General features: G+C 40.4%; 1 protein-coding gene across 5 annotated transcripts in view; it reads left to right on the top strand.

Moving 5' to 3' along the window:
- The window catches only part of BBS9 (Bardet-Biedl syndrome 9), a 222,554-nt gene that overhangs the window by 2,544 nt on the left and 201,554 nt on the right, over nt 1-18,456 (top strand). For all 5 annotated transcript variants that reach the window (XM_083577730.1, XM_083577731.1, XM_083577729.1 and 2 more), the window contains exons 2-9: nt 223-346; nt 643-793; nt 1,803-1,867; nt 2,670-2,783; nt 12,094-12,268; nt 13,498-13,579; nt 14,907-15,087; nt 17,151-17,280. In XM_083577730.1, coding sequence (XP_083433856.1) covers nt 235-346; nt 643-793; nt 1,803-1,867; nt 2,670-2,783; nt 12,094-12,268; nt 13,498-13,579; nt 14,907-15,087; nt 17,151-17,280 — 1,010 coding nt within the window. In that variant the 5' untranslated portion in view covers nt 223-234. The remainder of the gene's footprint in view (nt 1-222; nt 347-642; nt 794-1,802; nt 1,868-2,669; nt 2,784-12,093; nt 12,269-13,497; nt 13,580-14,906; nt 15,088-17,150; nt 17,281-18,456) is intronic.

Raw genomic sequence — 18,456 nt, 5'->3', positions numbered from 1 at the left:
AAGAATAAAGCAACTAGTTGTTAACATTTAGTGGTGTATATTGTTAGGTTTTGGTGTGTATATTTGCTGTATGTGGCCATGATTTATAATTCCTTCACCCCGTGAAGGATTCCCGCCCACCTGCCTGCATCTATAGTGTATCTCAAATTGCTTTTGAAGCCCCCTTTGGAATGTGAAATTAGGTGGATTTTACATCACCTTGTTTCCCCCCCTCTCACTTAGGGCTGAAGGAGAATGTCTTTATTTAAAGCCCGTGACTGGTGGTCTACAGTGGTGGGCAACAAAGAAGAATTTGATCAAGGATGCTTATGTGTTGCAAATGTTGACAATAGCAGCAGTGGACAAGGTAAACGGACTAAAATTATTGTGAAACTCTACACAGAGGCTGCAATCCCAAGCATATTTAGTGGGAAACACTTTCTGTTAAGCTTAAAAAGGTTTAATTTTGAGGAGATGTGCTTAGAATTGATATTTAATTCTGGAACTCTAAATGCAGCTTGATGCTGTCCGTGTTTACATGGAAGTTCCACAGACTTCAGTAGAGCTTATTCCCAAGGAAGCATACATTGCATTGCAACCTTAAAGTTCCATCCTGTATAGGAATAATGAGTCACCACATTTTCAATTGTGTTTGTTTTTCAGATAAAATAATTGTGGGCAGTTATACAGGGTTCCTTAGAATCTACAATCCCCATCCTATAAAACCTGGAGATGCTGTGCAAGCTGAAGATTTGCTCTTGGAAGTGCAGTTACCTGAGCCAATACTTCAAGTGGAAGTAGGAAAATTTGTTTCGTAAGTAAACAGTGTTGCCGCTAATGATCTTATTAATTGGGAAACTCTGAGTGAGTTTATCATTGGAGCCAATTTACTCTCTAAGGCTTGACCTGGTTTATTTTATGAAGTGCCTTGGGGTTATATTGGAACAATTATATATATAGAATCAAAATATGGATTTTGGCACATTTGTTTTTTTGGAGTTGTCTTCTGTGGCATTTTCCCAATCCTGAAGGTCATTTTATCTGAACCATGTATAATACTTATCTTTTTAATTAATTATGGTATGTATATGCAACTTTTGAAGCAAACTTCATAAAGCAGTTTAAATAGCTTTGTTACAAATAGGCTACTAAAGACAGGTTACCAAAAAGCAGCATTTTTTAAAAAAACTAGATCCTCTATGGTGCAAGATGGTTCTCAGGTAAGCCAGTGGTGGTAGTTTAAAGATACAGAAGCTACTTCAACTGGAACACCAGGATCTAGATGAAGCGCAGCTGTCTGAAAAACTGACACTTAAAATTTCCAGATGCCCTCATCTGGAGGGCAGTTTAAATATTAAAATAATTGATGACAACCATAAATAAGTGCCGAAGGAAACATAATGCAATTAATATAGACCCATTTGCAAGCAAGCTCTCTCTTTTTTCAATCTTTTCAAAGAATATTGTATGTTTGCCTTTGCTGTCTACAACTGCGTACTTGTTTGAATACTGTAGAGCTGTCCCTTGTGTCCTCTATCTTCTTGTAGAAAGGCAATTGTCTTGCATGCATATCATAAAAGGATAAGTGAGCATTTTATTCCTAATACTTGTGAAGACAATATATATTTCTAATAATTTGACAGGCATAAACATGCAAATACAAACATGTCAAAAATATTGAGTGTTAAAACTCTTTCATGTCTGCTATATAGCACAGGTTCTTAAACAAAGTTTACTAGAATTGTTGCTAGTTTATTAGCCTCAGAGTAATGTACTTTTCTTAATGGTTGACTCATATTTTCTATTCTTATCTTCCTTTGCAGTGGTATAGAACTGTTACATCTGGCTGTATTACACCCTAAAAAATTGTGTGTATATGCTGTCTCAGGTAAAACAGGGGGCTCTTCAGATTATAGTGACAACTTTTTCTCTTTCTCTATTCTCCACACAAGTAAAAAATTGCATATTCTGATCTGCTAATACCAAGTCAATTTTCAAATTATAAAAAGGTGTATAGTATGGGATTGGTCCTTGCCCACTTTGTCTCTTTGTCTCTGTGCTACTGAAAAGTAACTTTTGTCAAATAAATACAAACTAATAAAAACAAACTAGGTAAAAGCAATAGTTAAAATACATCAAAACACATTTAGAACCAGCAATTAAAATACGTACAGCTTACTCTGACAGCAGCCCAGTGATCAGCATCCTATGCACACCATAGTTTCCCAGAGGCATGTCTGAAGCGATGAAAGGTATAAAACCTAGAAAAGGGCCATAAATAGGATGGCCCAAGCTCACCAAGGAATTTGGTTTGAGGCTTGAAAGAGAATATAACTGGAGAACATAATAGGGGAGTCCTGGCAATGAGGAATAAAGCTTGAGGATGTATTTGCTTAGTCTTTATTTTTTTTTAACAGAGCAGTAATGATGACAATGAATAGTATGCAAGTCTTTTTAAATGAACAACTAACCTACTAGTAAATGACAGTATTTTAGCGGATCCGTAGGCTTCCAGGTTTGCTTTCCTTATTTGGCAGAGGCCAGTGCCATAAGTAGCAAATATATATCTTAACCACGAAAACTGCAGCACCAACAAGAAATCTTAGTCTTGTGGAAGGCCGCAATATATAAAAATTATAATAAAATATAAATTCATGTCAGACAGATGATACCTTCTCTATATTTAATAGGAAGCCTGGGAAACATTGACCATGGGAACCAATATCAGCTAAAGCGTATGTACGAACACAATCTTCAGAGAACAGCCTGCAACATGACTTACGGGCCATTTGGAGGCATAAAAGGTAAATTCTATATTATTATTGGTCTACTTTATGTTATCTATAGAACTCATATGTAATTTTGGCAAAATGCAGATTCTTCCTGTTTTTGACTGTTTTAGGAGGCAGAATCGAGGACATCTTATGACAAAGTGATTAACACTGCAATCCTAACCCTATGTATCTGGAAGTAAGACCCACTGAATTCAACAGAACTTCTTTCTGAATAGGCTTAGTTAGGATTGCACTGTGAATTATGAGACTAGTGCCTCCTTACTACGTACAAAGGATGATGCTGTTTGCCTATCTTGTAGTCATATTTCCTTAGAGGTTGAAAAATGTTTTTTTAAAAACTATAAGAGCAGCCACATTTGCTGGAATATGTGAGAGTGAATCAGTTCTTCTGATACATTGTTAACGTGTGAGGATGAGTGCACTAGCTCTGCCCCCCCACCATCATTCTGTCTGTCCTCCACAAATTGTAAGATGAGCTTCTAAAGTGGAGAGTCTCCTGTACTTGTTTTTTGGCCATAATATGATCCTTTTATGTTAATATTAGTTGTACAGCAAGAAGCCTGCTTCTGACTACATAAGGTAGAATATAATTACAGTTTTACGTGATGTGCATTAACAAATTTAACCACTAGAGGTCTCTGATGTGTTTCAGCCAGAATTGAAATGAAATAAAAATGTTTAAAAATATAGCCCCTTGTTTCAGTCATAGGCAATGAATGTACAGGAAAGTGCGCATCTCCTTGTGAACAGTGCCAGAATAATCAGGACTGGTTCAGGAGTTCATAGTTGGCATGTTAACCATGGGGCTGTCTCAATTAGTGTCAGGACCAACACATGTGGCAGGACGCACATTGAATCTGGTTTTCTGTACAGAGTTTGGGAATGGATGATCTGTGGGTGAGCTAGAAATGTCTGTTGGCCTAATCAGTTTTGACTCTATGACTGCATAAGCTGCACAGGGTGGTCGATCCATTAACATGGTCCGTCTCAGGAGGCAGATGGATTAAGGTGATTTTCTGATGATCATCTTTTGATAATTCCCTGCTGACTTGGTCAACAGCCCTGCCCCATTAGGTCCTGCTGAAGTCCTGGTCTCCACCTGGAGGGAGGGGATGGCCTATCAATATGATCACTTTATGCTTAATTTTGCCTTAGTTGTAGCTTCCATACCTGGTAAAAGTGTTCCACACATGCAGTTCATTATGGTGGTCTAATCATGAGGTTAGCAATGTATGGACCACTGTGGCAAAGCTATCCTTGTTCAAGAATGGTTGTAGCTGTTGCACAAACTAAAGTTGATACTAAGTACTCGGAGCCACTGAGGTCACCTGTGCGGTCTGTCCATGTCGTTCCTGGACCATTTCCTGGACGCAGTAGTGAAATTGATGAGGAGAAACAAGCTGAGGTTGAATACTGGCAAGACAGAGGCATTGTGGGGGAGTGGTTCCCGTGTCTAAGAAATTGGACAGTTGCCGAACTTGGATGGGGTTGCACTCCATCTGAAGGAGCAGCTTCAGAATTTGGGGTGCTTATGGATCCAGCTCTGTCACTGGAAGCTCAGATAGCATAATAATACACAATAAAACAAAACAAAAAGGAAAGCCAATAACCCCCTCCCCCAAACATGTCATAAAAGTTGCCCCTCTTTTTGTTACGGCATTGCTTGTAACCATTTGCTTTCTTATCTTGCAACTGAGGCTTAATGCCAAAATCAAGAATTTTGGAGAATAGAAAAACCAGCTCTGTGCTGTTGTACATTCTCAGTATAACATCTGGTGTAAATAACTAGGTTGTAAGTACCATACAAAGATTAGTTAAACCAATTCCTTGTGCTCTGCCAGCATATTCATACAGGATCTGTACTCTAGCTATGCAGACTTCATTTCTTATGGCTAGATATTCCTTTAGTCATAATTAGTGATTAATTTGCTTTTATAATATACGTTACACTTGATACGGGTTTCGTTGCACCAGCTATAGGATTTAATGTGATGAAAATAATTTGTCAAGCAACACCACAGTGAAGATCTTTAGTGATCCCAGATTTATGAATGATTCATACTGGTGATTTGTCATCATTGAGTGGACTTGAAACTTGCTAAATTTGTGTTGGGCAGTAGCTCTATCACATGTTGATTTTTAAAAATGAAATTATGATCCACGGCAAGATAATAGAAAAATGTTACAGTGGATCAGCCAATTGTGAGAATCAGTCAAGTATCTTTGGCAACTCCATGCTGAAGGTCCGCATCAGATGATGCATATAAAATAGCAGGCAAAGCATGGTATACGAGGTACAGCTGGATGTGTCAGGGCTCTGTTCTCCCCTTAATCTGCCCATTGCCATGGCACATTGTAACAAGGGGACAAGCTGGGGTTTTGTTATTTCAGAAAGTGAATATTGAATGGGATGTAGCATTTTTATGGTTCCTCTGAAAAATCTTAACACAAGTAGCATTGTAAGGATCACAAGGACTGTTACGCTATTAAAAATATATATAACCGCTCCCAGAATTACACATCTGTTTTATGTTAATCCATGGATCCAGCAAAACAAAAGAGAAATAATAAAAACAATTGTATTTTTAAAACAGTAGAAAAAAGTTACAAGGGGAAGAAAGGCTATAGAAAAGCCAGCTTTTCTCAGCCAAATGTCTGAATCCATTTTACTTTTATTATAGTTCAGCCTGGAGGCAAAGCATGTTTCAGACTTACAACAAAGAAGGTGCTATGAGGAAGAATTCTTCTTAATAGCAAAGTACTACATATGTAAAAACCATGCAGCTTTGTAACAGGAAACTTATAAGAGTGGTAGACTGGGGGTTTACTTTTCCACAATTTTGCAAGGGTGGTTTTTATTAGGTGCTAGTCCAGAAAAAAAGATTATCATCTAAGCTTTATGTTGCAAGTTTAAGTGTATCTTTTACTTCTATTTAAATTAGACAGAGATATAAATTTGGTCTATGATTTATCAACTACTTCTTTGCAGAATGGCACTTAACCCTTAATGTAAACAGCTTTTAAACATTGTCTGCTGAGAAATAACAACGGCCCATTGTGTCTTGGGTTTGTGCATACCCTCCATTTCATCTCCTCCTGCCCAACCAGAGGTGAGTAGAAGCTTCCACTGCTGGTTTGTAACAAACTGCAGTTTCTCATTTAGTCCATATACTGAAAATGTAGTTGTTACAAACTGTGAATGGAAGCTTCCAATCTCATCCCCTTCAGTGCAGCAGGTTGCGAATATTGCTTTCAGTGATTGTTAGCAGGGCATGGTCTCCATTTTGTTCCAAGAAACAAATTCAGAGGAAAATTACTCTTTTAAAACTCAGTTTTGTTCTGGAGTACTGTCTTTTTTGTATTTAGTGGAATCTTCGAAAAGCTTTAAGGAGGTTTCTTTTCTTTTAAGTACAATACTAGCTGCTGTGTTGTGATTATACTTTTAGACACAAATATTTCATGTAACTTTGCCCTAAGAATGTCATACAGTCATACCTCGGTTTGCGAACATGATCCGTGCTGGAGGCACGTTTGCAGCCTGAGGAGCTGCGTCTGCGTCTGCGCATGCGCGTGATGCGATTCGGCACTTCTGTGCATGCGCGTGACGTCATTTTGTGTTTCTGCGCATGCGCGAGTGCCGAAACCCAGAAGTAACGTGTTCCTGTACTTCCGGGTTCGGCGCAGTCTGCAACCCAAAAACCCGCAACCCGCAGCGTTCATAACCCGAGGTATGACTGTATTGGATATTTTCTAGCATCACACCACCTTTAGAACTCTGATAGTTCTGATAGAACTCCTCTGTGCTGTGGAGTTTTATGGAATCCTCTGTGCAATGTGTCTGTGGCAGGAGAAGGAGTAATAGGTTGGTTTGATCAGGATCTGGGGTTCTAGAGGAGCCTGAACTACTTACTTGTCCCATTGTTATCAGTCATTATAAAGTACAGCAAAACAATGAATTGAACTTTTGAACCACACAAATGTACTTTTGGAAATCTGCATTATGTTTCTGGTTGCACTATGTTGTTCACTGACCTTGCATCTGTCATCAAGGCAGTTGTGGGCAAAGAATGGAGTTGGACCTTCATCTCTAGACTCATTCCTGCCCTGTGTGTGCCAAGATGGAGGAACTTTCATAGGGAGCGAGGCAGGGCCAGAGGTTAGCAAAGAGATGCTGGGCATATGTGGGCTGAGTTATGGAGGGGAATGGGCTGAAATGAAGGGTGCAGGAGAAGGGCAATGAAAACCGTTCCCCACCCAAACCATGTTATCCTATGAACCTTTTAGCAGAGGCGAATTTATTCCTGCATTACTGGGGGTTGGACTAGATAACCCTTGGGGTCCCTTCCAACCCTACAATTGTATGATTCTATGATTTAGGGGAGCATGAACAGTTCACCCACGCTGGGTATGGAGCCAAGAGGGTAGCGCAGAGGGTGCTGCAACAGTGACGAACAATGGAAGGTGAGAGGTGGGGGATGCTGAATTTTGGCATTGCACAGGGCTGCCGCTGAAATCTGAAAACCCGAAGTCCATCACTGTTTTTAGATAAATGAACAAAAGTTCAATTCATGTGGTTTTGAATTGGAAGAGCAAAACAATCATACCAATGAAACAGTAGTTGAGAACTATGATCACTATTTCCATTGGGTAGCAAAATCTTTCTTTTTTGGCATTTTGTTATGGAAAAAATCGCTAGAAGAAGTCACTAGTATCACTCAGGTAACCCATGTTCTTTAACTTCAGCAGTAACTTAAGAGGAAATGGAAATATCTCCCCCACTCTTTCTTTTTTAAAGAAAAGAGCAAAGCATTAGGATGTATGCCAGAACAATAGAGGGCCCCTTTCAGGTGTTATTGATAGAGACGAGAGGTCTTAAATTGAAAAGGATTTTGAGTTTGATTGTAGATTTACTGTTCAACCTGAATTATGTTTGAATTTAGCTAATTTTGTGGGGGGAATACCTTGGAGTGTTGAAGGTTACAGAAACCAATCATTTTCTCATTGGACTGAAATTATTCCTTAGTTAAGCACACCAACCCTTCCAAACTCCCAAGTTTGTGTCCGTCCTTAAATTTGTTCTCTCTGTTGCACTCTTTGAAGGCTGCAAGGTTCATATTGTAATGAAATCCTGCTACCATCCATTAGATGGGGACAAACATAAGAATAACTGAGCAGAAGTAGGAATGCTGATGTACAAAGCTATCCTGAGTCTTTGTATTGTATACTTATAGACATGGAAATTGGTTTAGCAAATTGTATACAGTACTAAAAAGCAGTTCTATATTTCATATGCAGAGCATGCTTCCTAAAATATCAACGTATTTAAATGTATGTCTGTAATGCTCTGTAGCACTATTTGTATACCTTGGGTTTTCGGGTATTTCCCCTTACTTTTGTTCATGATAGTGGCCAAGAGGCTGATACTGATGAATTGGAAGAATAGAGAAATGATTCCGCTTAATCAATGGCTTGACAACATGACAATATTGGCAGCATATGAACGGACACATTATAGACACAGACTTTCTTGGGATAAATATAATGATATTTAGAATGAGATTACATAGTATTAGGTTATTGATAACTATATGTGTTAAAGGGACGCGGGTGGCGCTGTGGGTAAAACCTCAGCGCCTAGGACTTGCCGATCGTATGGTCGGCGGTTTGAATCCCCGCGGCGGGGTGAGCTCCCGTCGTTCGGTCCCAGCTCCTGCCCACCTAGCAGTTCGAAAGCACTCTTAAGTGCAAGTAGATAAATAGGTACCGCTTTATAGCGGGAAGGTAAACGGCGTTTCCGTGTGCTGCGCTGGTGCTGGCTCGCCAAAGCAGCTTCGTCACGCTGGCCACGTGACCCGGAAGTGTCTCCGGACAACCCTGGCCCCCGGCCTCTTAAGTGAGATGGGCGCAGAACCCTAGAGTTGGACACGACTGGCCCATACGGGCAGGGGTACCTTTGCCTTTACTAACTATATGTGTATTAGGATAAGATTATACACATCACAACTAAACGACTATGCAACAACAAATATGTATTATGTATGGAAATGTAACTGAGCATTTTTTCTCTTTTTCATTCTTGTTTTTCTTTCTTTTTTTGTCACTATCTTTTTATCAATGAAATTTTTCTGATAAACTATTAATAATAATAGTGCAGTGGCACCTTGGTTTACGAACTTACGGTAATCCGTTCCGGAAGTCTGTTCGTAAACCAAAACTGTTCTTAAACCGAGGTGGGCTTTCCCTACTGAGGCCTCCCGGCACCAGTGCCCTTCCATCATTCGGCTTCCATTCTTAGACCGAGGTAAAGTTCGCAAACCGGGACACTATTTCCGGTTTTGCGGAGTTTGTAAACCAAATCGTTCTTAAACAGGACTGTTCTTAAGCCGAGGTACCACTATAATAATATTGTTCATAGTGAGTGTTCATTGCAGCTAAAAAATTATTAATTTAGATTTGTTGTTAGTCTCCTATGTACTGTATACATTTGCATGGATTAATTTCTGAATATTCATATGTTGTTGGAATTTTCATATGTTTGGGGTACAGTGGTACCTTGGGTTAAGAACTTAATTCGTTCCAGATGTCCGTTCTTAATCTGAAACTGTTCTTAACCCGAGGTACCACTTTAGCTAATGGGGCCTCCTGCTCCCACCGCGCGATTTCTGTTCTCATCCTGAAGCAAAATTCTTAACCCGAGGTACTATTTCTGGGTTAGCAGAATCTGTAACCTGAAGCGTCTGTAACCTGAAGTCTCTGTAACTCGAGGTACCACTGTATCTGGAACTTTAAGCAATTCACCAAATGTTGACTTGAACCATTATTATTGATTGGTTTAGCATATTTACCCAGCTGAATTCCTTACATATCAGAATGTCAGAGGAACTATTATGAATCAAGAACTTTGCTATATTATTTAATCTTTTGGATTAGATAAGTACTTGCTATTTAACAAGTTTTTTTTCTTCTTCCAAATTTCAACAACTGGCTATGCATTTATGGGAGTGTATGTATTTATATGGAGATAAATATAAACAAACGCTTTCTATTGTTATAAACAATAAAATCTAAATTGAACAGAAGCCACATATCCTGTCCTATAATTTAAAAAACATGTGTCCTGTTGTAGGAACCTAAGGAAAGTCATAACTCTAAAACAATTCATCTGTTCAAAAATGCTTTAAGAATTCTACATGTTAAACCTATAATTCTGTTTAAAATTATTGAATTTAGTAATAGGAAGCATTTGTTCATTGGCGTAAACTATAAAGAGTTTACATTTCCTAGAAAGATGGATGAGTTTTACTATTAAAGCAACAGGAAAGTCTTAAAATTACCACCACTTGGAAATCTGAAACTAACTTGAAAATATCATGAATTAATGTGTTGTGATGGAAACAAATAATCAAATTTAAGCTGTCAGGGAAACTTCTAGGCAGAGGCTTAAAGGAGTAGAATCTAATGATATGATATATTTGGTCTTTATCACTTACAGTTGTAGAGAAAATGCAAAAGAAAAAATGGTATTACTTTGAGGGTTTTTTTTTAAATGGTGATGTTGTAATATGACTGTTTTTGGACTATACTTCTGTGACTTCTACACTTCAGATTATTTTTTGTAAAATAGAAATGATATATACATTTTCTAATATGAAAAGATTATTTTTCATTGGTTAGCTACCTTCCTTTAGATGTCATGATTAATGTGCTGTTTCATTCTATTTCATGTTTAATAAGGGAAACAGGATTCTTTTTAAAAGTGATGGAAATACTTTTTAATATGCTGATTTACGATTTTGTTAACTCAGACTGCTAGCTCTTTTTATTAAAGCTCTTGGTATAATGGAAATGTGTTTCCGATCAACAGTCAGTAAAAGAATAAAATAACTTTTACACTTTGAGATAATGCACCTTATGTTTAATAAGAGGTTTTTTTCTTTCAGAAGAGGCAGTTTTATTTGAATTTGGAAGGTTTGATGTGTTTGTGGAGAATTGCTTGCAACTATATCTCCTTTGTTAGAACATTAGTGATATAACTGCACAATGTTGCAACTACAATAAGAGTTTTCCATAAAACAGAGATACGTTCGTTTGTATGTTAGGGACTCAAGATTGAATAAATGAACCAAAACAGAGAAATTTCTAAGTGAACTATAACTTTTTATATAAGGTATTTTATTTTAAATTGTCTAGGCTGCAATTCTATGCTTTCCCCCAAATGTTGATGGTGGGGCTTAGGGCAGGCATAGGCAAACTCGGCCCTCCAGATGTTTTGGGACTACAACTCCCATCATCCCTGACCACTGGTCCTGTTAGCTATGGATTATGGGAGTTGTAGTCCCCAAACATCTGGAGGGCCGAGTTTGCCTATGGCTGGCTTAGGGTGCACCACATCTCTCTCTCTGCTGGGAAGGGGGCATTCTCTGTAGTGGAGGCCTGAGCTCTGGAGTAGCTGCAGCTGATGGTGCTTCTGCCAGTGGTAGCCAGTGGAAAACGTGAAAAGGGGCATTTGTGGGTGACCTTGGCCCTTGGGTCACTCAGCAGTGCTGACCTGATGCAGAAAAAAGCAAACAACACTCCCCCCTCCTGCCTATCGAGATGGGCGGGGTATAAATAAATTATTATTATTATTAATCATGACCCTGGCCTGTTAGGGCTGGTTTGCTCCCTAAGAGTAACACAAACAGAAAACACATTGTTGCACAAAGTTGTCTGTAGGTGGGTGGAACAATACCGATACAGTCATACCTTGGTTTATGAACTTAATCCGTTCCGGAAGTCTGTTCTTAAACCAAAGCATTCTTAAACCAAGGTGTGCTTTCCCATAGCAGCGGGGGACTCAATTTACAAATGGAACACACTCAACAGGAAGCGAAACATGTTCTGCTTCCAAGGCAAAGTTCACAAACCAAAGCACCTACTTCTGGGTTTGCAGCGTTCTTAATCCAAGTTGTTCATAAACTAAGCTGTTCTTAAACCAAGGTACCACTGTACTAAGAACTTAGGCAACATAAAATTTTACACTTCATAAGAAACAGTAAGAAACTTGGGGTACAGCACAGGGCAAGACATTCAAGAGGACCTTTCTTGTTGTAATGTGGGACTCCTTGCCCTAGGAACTTCATTTGCCTCTTGTGCTGGAAAAATATTGATAAATAAATTTAATAATTTTGCAGTAGTCGGTTGTGTTCAGTTACATACTCTTCAAAGGATGTACAAGTGATTCTGTAGTGTGTGTTCAGGAAATGTGCATGTACATTCAATTTTAAGCCTATTTTCCTGCAAAATGGAAGACCTTATACACTGCTTCCTTTTTATTTAGGTCGTGACTTGATCTGTATACAGTCTGTGGATGGAATGCTTATGTTATTTGAACAAGAAAGCTATTCATTTGGCCGTTTTCTACCTGGTTTTCTTCTTCCTGGTCCGCTGACATATAGCTCTCGAACAGATTCCTTCATTACTGTCTCTTCCTGCCGGCAAGTTGAGAGTTACAAGTACGTAGAGATGTCAAACATGTAACATTTTATTTCGTATTTGTTGCCCTTTACTGTTTACTTACATCAAAATGGTCAAGTATTAGGGAGGATGCATCTGAAACAAAAAACACTGTACTGATTTAATGGTCTGCTCAGGTAGGCAACTTGTTTTGGCAGTGATTACATCTAGGTATCCTAGAAATTCCAACAGCAGTGAGTACTAAAAAAAGTACACAAACACCTCATTTTCACTCCTATCCCCGAATGTCCAAGAGCTGCTTTAGATTTTTTTTTGCACATAACCATGGGTTTAGATCCAGTCTTAGTCATGCTCAGACTAATGTTCCATTGATTCCATTGGGTCTATTCTGACCATGACTATGTCTGGATCCAACCCATAGTGTAGGGGGAAATGAGTTAACATGTTTGTTTGCACACGTTTGTTTGTTTAAAATATTTATAGTCTGCCTTTCCATACAGCACTTCTCCAATATCAACAATAGAAAACCTTCAAAACCTTTAACTTCCCTAAGATAAAAACAAGTAAACATACCCACCCAGCTAATTAAAAAACTTTCTTTTGCGCGTGCAATGTATTTGGTGAAAAGAATATGTTTGGCTGGAAATCAAATAAAAGTCAATATTCTCATTAAAGATGTAAATATGTAAAAATATAAATTTGCAGATGTAACTCTGTGTCAATAGAAGACACAACTCATGTACTCACTGAATGCCCTTTTTATAACGATCTTAGAAACAACTACATCCACCCATTGTTAAGATCGCAGAAGGGAAGGCTATCTCTTCAAAGACCTCTTTTCTGTTGTCTGATGTTGAGAAGTATATATCCTTTAGAATATCCAAATTTCTTATTAAGGATCCCCAAAATCGTGTAACAAAATTTAAAGGTGCTATGGGAAATGATTTAGCATCTAAAGGTTGACGAATAGAATGATAAACCACTATTAGTAGCAGTTATTGTTGTTGTTATTATTTTTATGCGTGTAACGGATGTTTGCTAAAACGCAATAAACTGAATTAATTGATTATGAGGGCTATCCGGGGAAGACACATTTTAAATTATTTGTTAAGAGTCAAACTTGCAAATGCAATTATTCCATCTCATAAGAATAAAGGATGGGAGTCTTGAAAATAGGTTTAAATCAGGTTTTTTATGCACTCTGAAGTAATTTCCCAATATGAAAGTATTAAAAACTTTTAAGAGATACTGTTTGTTTTTTCAATAGGTACCAAGTGCTTGCATTTGCAAAAGATGCTGAGACCCAAGAAAATGAGCAACAAAAGCGTGGTTCAGGAAAAAGGCTTGTGGTAAATTTGCTGCTTCTTATGGATAATCAGTGATGCTCCATAGATACTAAAGGATTTAAAATATTAGTTTACAGTTGTGAAGGATTCAGCTCTATTAATGGACTTCTGTTGATACTGTCCTCAGCCCAGCAATGATGTTTGTGTTTGGTTTTCCTGCATGCTATACAGCACTTTATTATTTTCCTCCTGGCATGATGGAGTGTTGCTTTTCTTGAACTGAATGGTATTGATGGCAACCAATAAAGCTAAGAGAAATAAAACAATACAAATCACAAAATGAACTTATGTTACGTTGTCAAGATACTAACTCCTGGGTTAGCACGGCAGATTATGACACCCTGTACTTAGTCTCTTTACAATTGTATTCCATTTATAACTTCCATTGTAACAAAGATAGCTATGTATGGGTAGTATCCAGACTAAGTTAGTTGCACTTCGTTGCAACTTATTCCAATGAGAACCAACAGTGCAGATCTACTTTCTCCTTGGAAGTACCGTATTTTTCGCTCTATGAGACGCACATTTTCCCTCCAAAAATTAAGGGGAAATGTGTGTGCGTCTTATAGAGCGAATGCAGGCTCCTTGGCTTCAGCGATAGCAACGCGAAGCCTCCGAAGCGCAGTGGAAGTGCTCCCACCGCGCTCTGGAGGCTCGTGTTGCTTTCGCTGAAGCCTGGAGAGTGAGAGGGGTCAGTGCGCACCGACCCCTCTCGCTCTCCAGGCTTCAGGGATAGCCGCCTGAAGCCTCTGGAGCACGGTGGTAGCTCCCGCTGCGCACCAGAGGCTTGGGGTTCCTTTCGCTGAAGCCAGGAGAGTCTTGCTCTCCAGGCTTCAGCGAAAGGAACCCGAGGATATCTGGAGAGCGAGAGGGGTCAGTGCGCACCGACCCCTCTCACTCTCCAGATAGCCACCTGAAGCCTCCGGAGCGCGGTGGGAGTTCCTTTCGCTGAAGGGTAGGTGCCCCTTCAGCTAAGGCACAGCGCCCCTTCAGCTAAGCGGAAGGAGAAATGGAAGGGGCTCCGTTTCTGCTGCCGCTTCGCTGAAGGGGCGCTGCGCAGAGAGGGGGATATTTTCTTTTCTTGTTCTCCCCCTCTAAAACAAGGTGCGTCCTATAGCCGGGTGCGTCCTATAGAGCGAAAAATACGGGAAGTCCTGTTGAATTTAATGGGACATGCTGCCAGGGAAATTGGGTTAGGATTGCAGCCTAAGCTGTTACATTTTAAAAACAAACAAATTTGTCCCATTGATTTCAGTGAGATATTTAACTAGTTTAGTCTGAGCCATCCTTGTGATATGATTAAAGTACATTGATTTTATTTTTTCTTTAGGTGGACTGGGTTTTAAACATTGGAGAACAAGCGCTGGATATATGTGTTGTTTCCGTCAACCAACTTGTTTCCAGTGTGTTTGTGCTTGGGGAAAGAAACTTCTTTTGCCTTAAGGATAACGGACAAATTCGATTCATTAAAAAGCTTGACCACAGCCCAAGTTGCTTTCTTCCATATTCAGGTTTGTAAATAGAAATTTGGAAGCAGAAATTGTGGCTTAGTATAAGCAGTTTTGGACTATATTACCTGAACAGTTTAACATCCAACCTAAAGTAGATATTTATAAATGTTATTTGCTCATAATTCTGTCTCTGATTTACCAACAAAACATTAAGTGATCAGGTATTTAGCTCATTATATTTGTTAGCAACAGATTAATACCGTTTTGAACTTCATAATTAGGATTCATCTGATATTTCACCAAATGCAGTAGGTGACTAAAATGAAGTACAGGCACACTTATGCGAGACAGCGTATACGTCTGGCACGGGAAATAATTAAATAAATAGACTTATACCAGGAAATGGCGCCAGAGATTTGGAGAGTCCTCATGACTTGCAAGGAGATGTTTCCTGGAGCCCAAAAAGGACTTCAGTGAGGGCAGAGGAAGCCCCACAGAGACCTGAGGCGCAGTGGGGCTTTGTTTAGGCTGCCTAGCCTCCTTGCCTAACAGCTAATGTGTTGTGGGGTAGTTCAACATCACCTTTCCTGCACGTCCTCCAGCCTCCAGCCCATCTCTTAGCTTCAACTCTAGTTAAAGAGAGAGCGGGGGGGGGGGGAGAGGGAGCGAGAGCGAGGGGGGGGGAGGGAGCATTTAGGGACTTTTTAGAGGGTGTTCCCCACTTTACACAAATTCACAGGCACAGGCACACAGGAGCCTGGGATGTAGTCCCCACATATGTGGGGGGGCACCTGTACTGGAAGTATAATACAGTGGTGCCTCGCAAGACGAAATTAATTCGTTCCGCAAGTTTTTTCTTCTTGCGAGTTTTTCGTCTTGCAAAGCACGGTTTCCCATAGGAATGCATTGAAAATCAATTAATGCGTTCCTATGGAGACCGCTTGCCAGGCTGGCGGTGCGGAGAAGGGCTTTTCTCCCCACCGCAAGCCTTCAGGACAGGTCCGGGAACAGAGGGGAAGGCACGCAGCGCTTCTCCTCTGTTCCCAGGGCTTGCGGTGGGAGGAGGGTTTTTCCTCCCCACCGCCAACATTCAGAACAGCATTCTGAATGTTGGTGGTGGGAAGGAAAACCCTCCTCCCACCGCAAGTCTTCAGGACAGCCATCCGAAGGCTGGCGCGGGGAGAAGGTCTCTCCGCCCCACCGCCAGCCTTCGGAGGAGCCATCCGAAGGCTGGCGCGGGGAGGAGGTCTCTCCGCCCCACCGCCAGCCTTCGGAGGAGCCTTCCGAAGGCTGGCGCGGGGAGAAGGTCTCTCCGCCCCACCGCCAGCCTTCGGAGGAGCCTTCCGAAGGCTGGCGCGGGGAGGAGGTCTCTCTGCCCCACCACCAGCCTTCGGAGGAGCTTTCCGAAGGCTGGCGGCGGCAGGAGGTCTCTCCGCCCCGCCGCCAGCCTTCCGAGCAGCCTTCCGAAGGCTGGTGGCGGGAGGAGGTCTCTCCGCCCCACCGCTAGCCTTTGGAGGAGGTCCGAGGATAGTGGGGAAGACGCGCTGCGCTTCCCCGCTGTCCTGGAGATTTCCCTATGGGCTTTCGTCTTGCGAAGGAAGCCCATAGGGAAATTCGTCTTGCGAAGCGCATCGAAAAACGGAAAACCCTTTCGTCTAGCGGGTTTTTCGTCTTGCGAGGCGTTCGTCTTGCGGGGCACCACTGTAGTTTAATCAGGGCTAGTCTTACCATGCGGCAGGGTGAATTGATCTGCTTTAAGTGGCACCAAGAGGACAAAGGAAGATGAAGACTTGGTGTCTGAGCTGTGAAGGAAGTGTTGGCCTTAGCTGACAGCTGTCCACAATTGTTGGTGACTGAAATTTTCTATAATTTAGGTTGTTTCCATAATATTCCCAGATTTTTTTCTGTTATTTAAGCAAAATAATCATAAACTCTGTATACCTTTTTGTACTTGTAATTAGTTGAAATTGGTTATTTCCAGTGTACAGTGTGGGGTTAGATAGATAGATAGTTAGGTAGATAAAGTATTATATTATATTATGCCTTATGAAGGGAGAAATGGTATAAGCTTAAAGCAATTTGAATGACAGATTGGTTCTAAACTCTTTGCAAATATATTGTAGTGTCTGGAGCCGTAGTTAACACTCTAATTGGAAACCACAGTAGCATTCTACACGTTTATCAAGATGTGACTCTGAAGTGGGCAGCTCAGCTTCCCCACATTCCTGTGGCAGTAAGAGTGGGGAAATTACTGTAAGTACTAATAGCATCATTTTAGCTTAAGTTGTTTTTTTCATTCATTTTCTAGAATACACTTTGACTGATTCTAATTTTGCTGCTCTTGACCAGCTGTAAGCAACAGTGCTGCTTCTGGAATTTTGAAAAAAAAATCATATTAATTATTTGTATGTTTTAAATTAATACAATTGAACTTTAAAAAGCAAAGTTAAAGCCAAAACTTTGAAAGCTGTAATTAAGGAGCTGGGTAAAACACAACCCTATTAACTGGGCACAATCCTGACATAGCAAGCAATGGGGTCGTATCCCCTCTCCTACAGCCATTCTTCATAATGAATGGAGCAGGTAGCGCTGTGGTTAAAACCACTGAGCCTCTTGGGCTTGCTGATCGGAAGGTTGGCAGTTTGAATCCCCAAGATGGGGTGAGCTCCTGTTGCTCTGACCCAGCTTCTGCCAACCTAGCAGTTTGAAAGCACACCAGTGCAAGTAGATAAATAGGTACCACTGCGATGGGAAGGTAAGCAGCATTTCCGTGTGTTTTGGTTTCCGTCACGTTCCGTTTGCACCAGAAGCAGTTTAGTCCTGCTGGCCACATGAAAGCTGTCTGGGGACAAAGACCAGCTCCCTCGGCCTGAAAGCAAGATGAGCGCTGCAACCAAATAGTCGCCTTTGACCGTACTTAACCATCCAGGGGTCCTATACCTTTTTTTTTTTTACCATAATGAAGAGTGGAGGGATATGTCATTGCTGACATTGACCACAGCAGAAGCTTACCAGGTTCCCGTTGGGAAAAAGAAATATAAAAGAAATGTCTATACTGAGGTCCAGTGTGTTCTAATTCTCTATTCCTGTAGTAGATTTAGCAGTGATATTACAATTTGAGAGGTTTGTCTGGGTCTCATGGTGTAGACATGTGAGTGTTGTTGACTGAGGATGCAAGGCTTGCAGAGCACTCAGAGTGTGATTTGAAGGTGTGTTAGAATAAGAAGGTTGAGTACTGTATATTGGTTTAGAACATTGATGTGTTTGATTGACGTGATTAAACTCTCTAGTTGGTTTTCATTTGTAATATTTTACTTCCTGATGTTTAGAGGCTATTTTATAACTTGTTTACTGTGAATTTTCCTTGTATTTTTGTAGCTGATTTTTATGTTTGTTTCATACTAAAATGGATACTCTATTAGTTGTGTT

Source organism: Podarcis filfolensis (assembly GCF_964270895.1).
Source record: "Podarcis filfolensis genome assembly, chromosome: 12".
In the NCBI taxonomy this organism is placed as follows: Eukaryota; Metazoa; Chordata; class Lepidosauria; order Squamata; family Lacertidae; genus Podarcis; species Podarcis filfolensis.
Note: the sequence above shows the minus strand (reverse complement) of the source record. Positions and strands in the feature narration are given on the sequence as shown.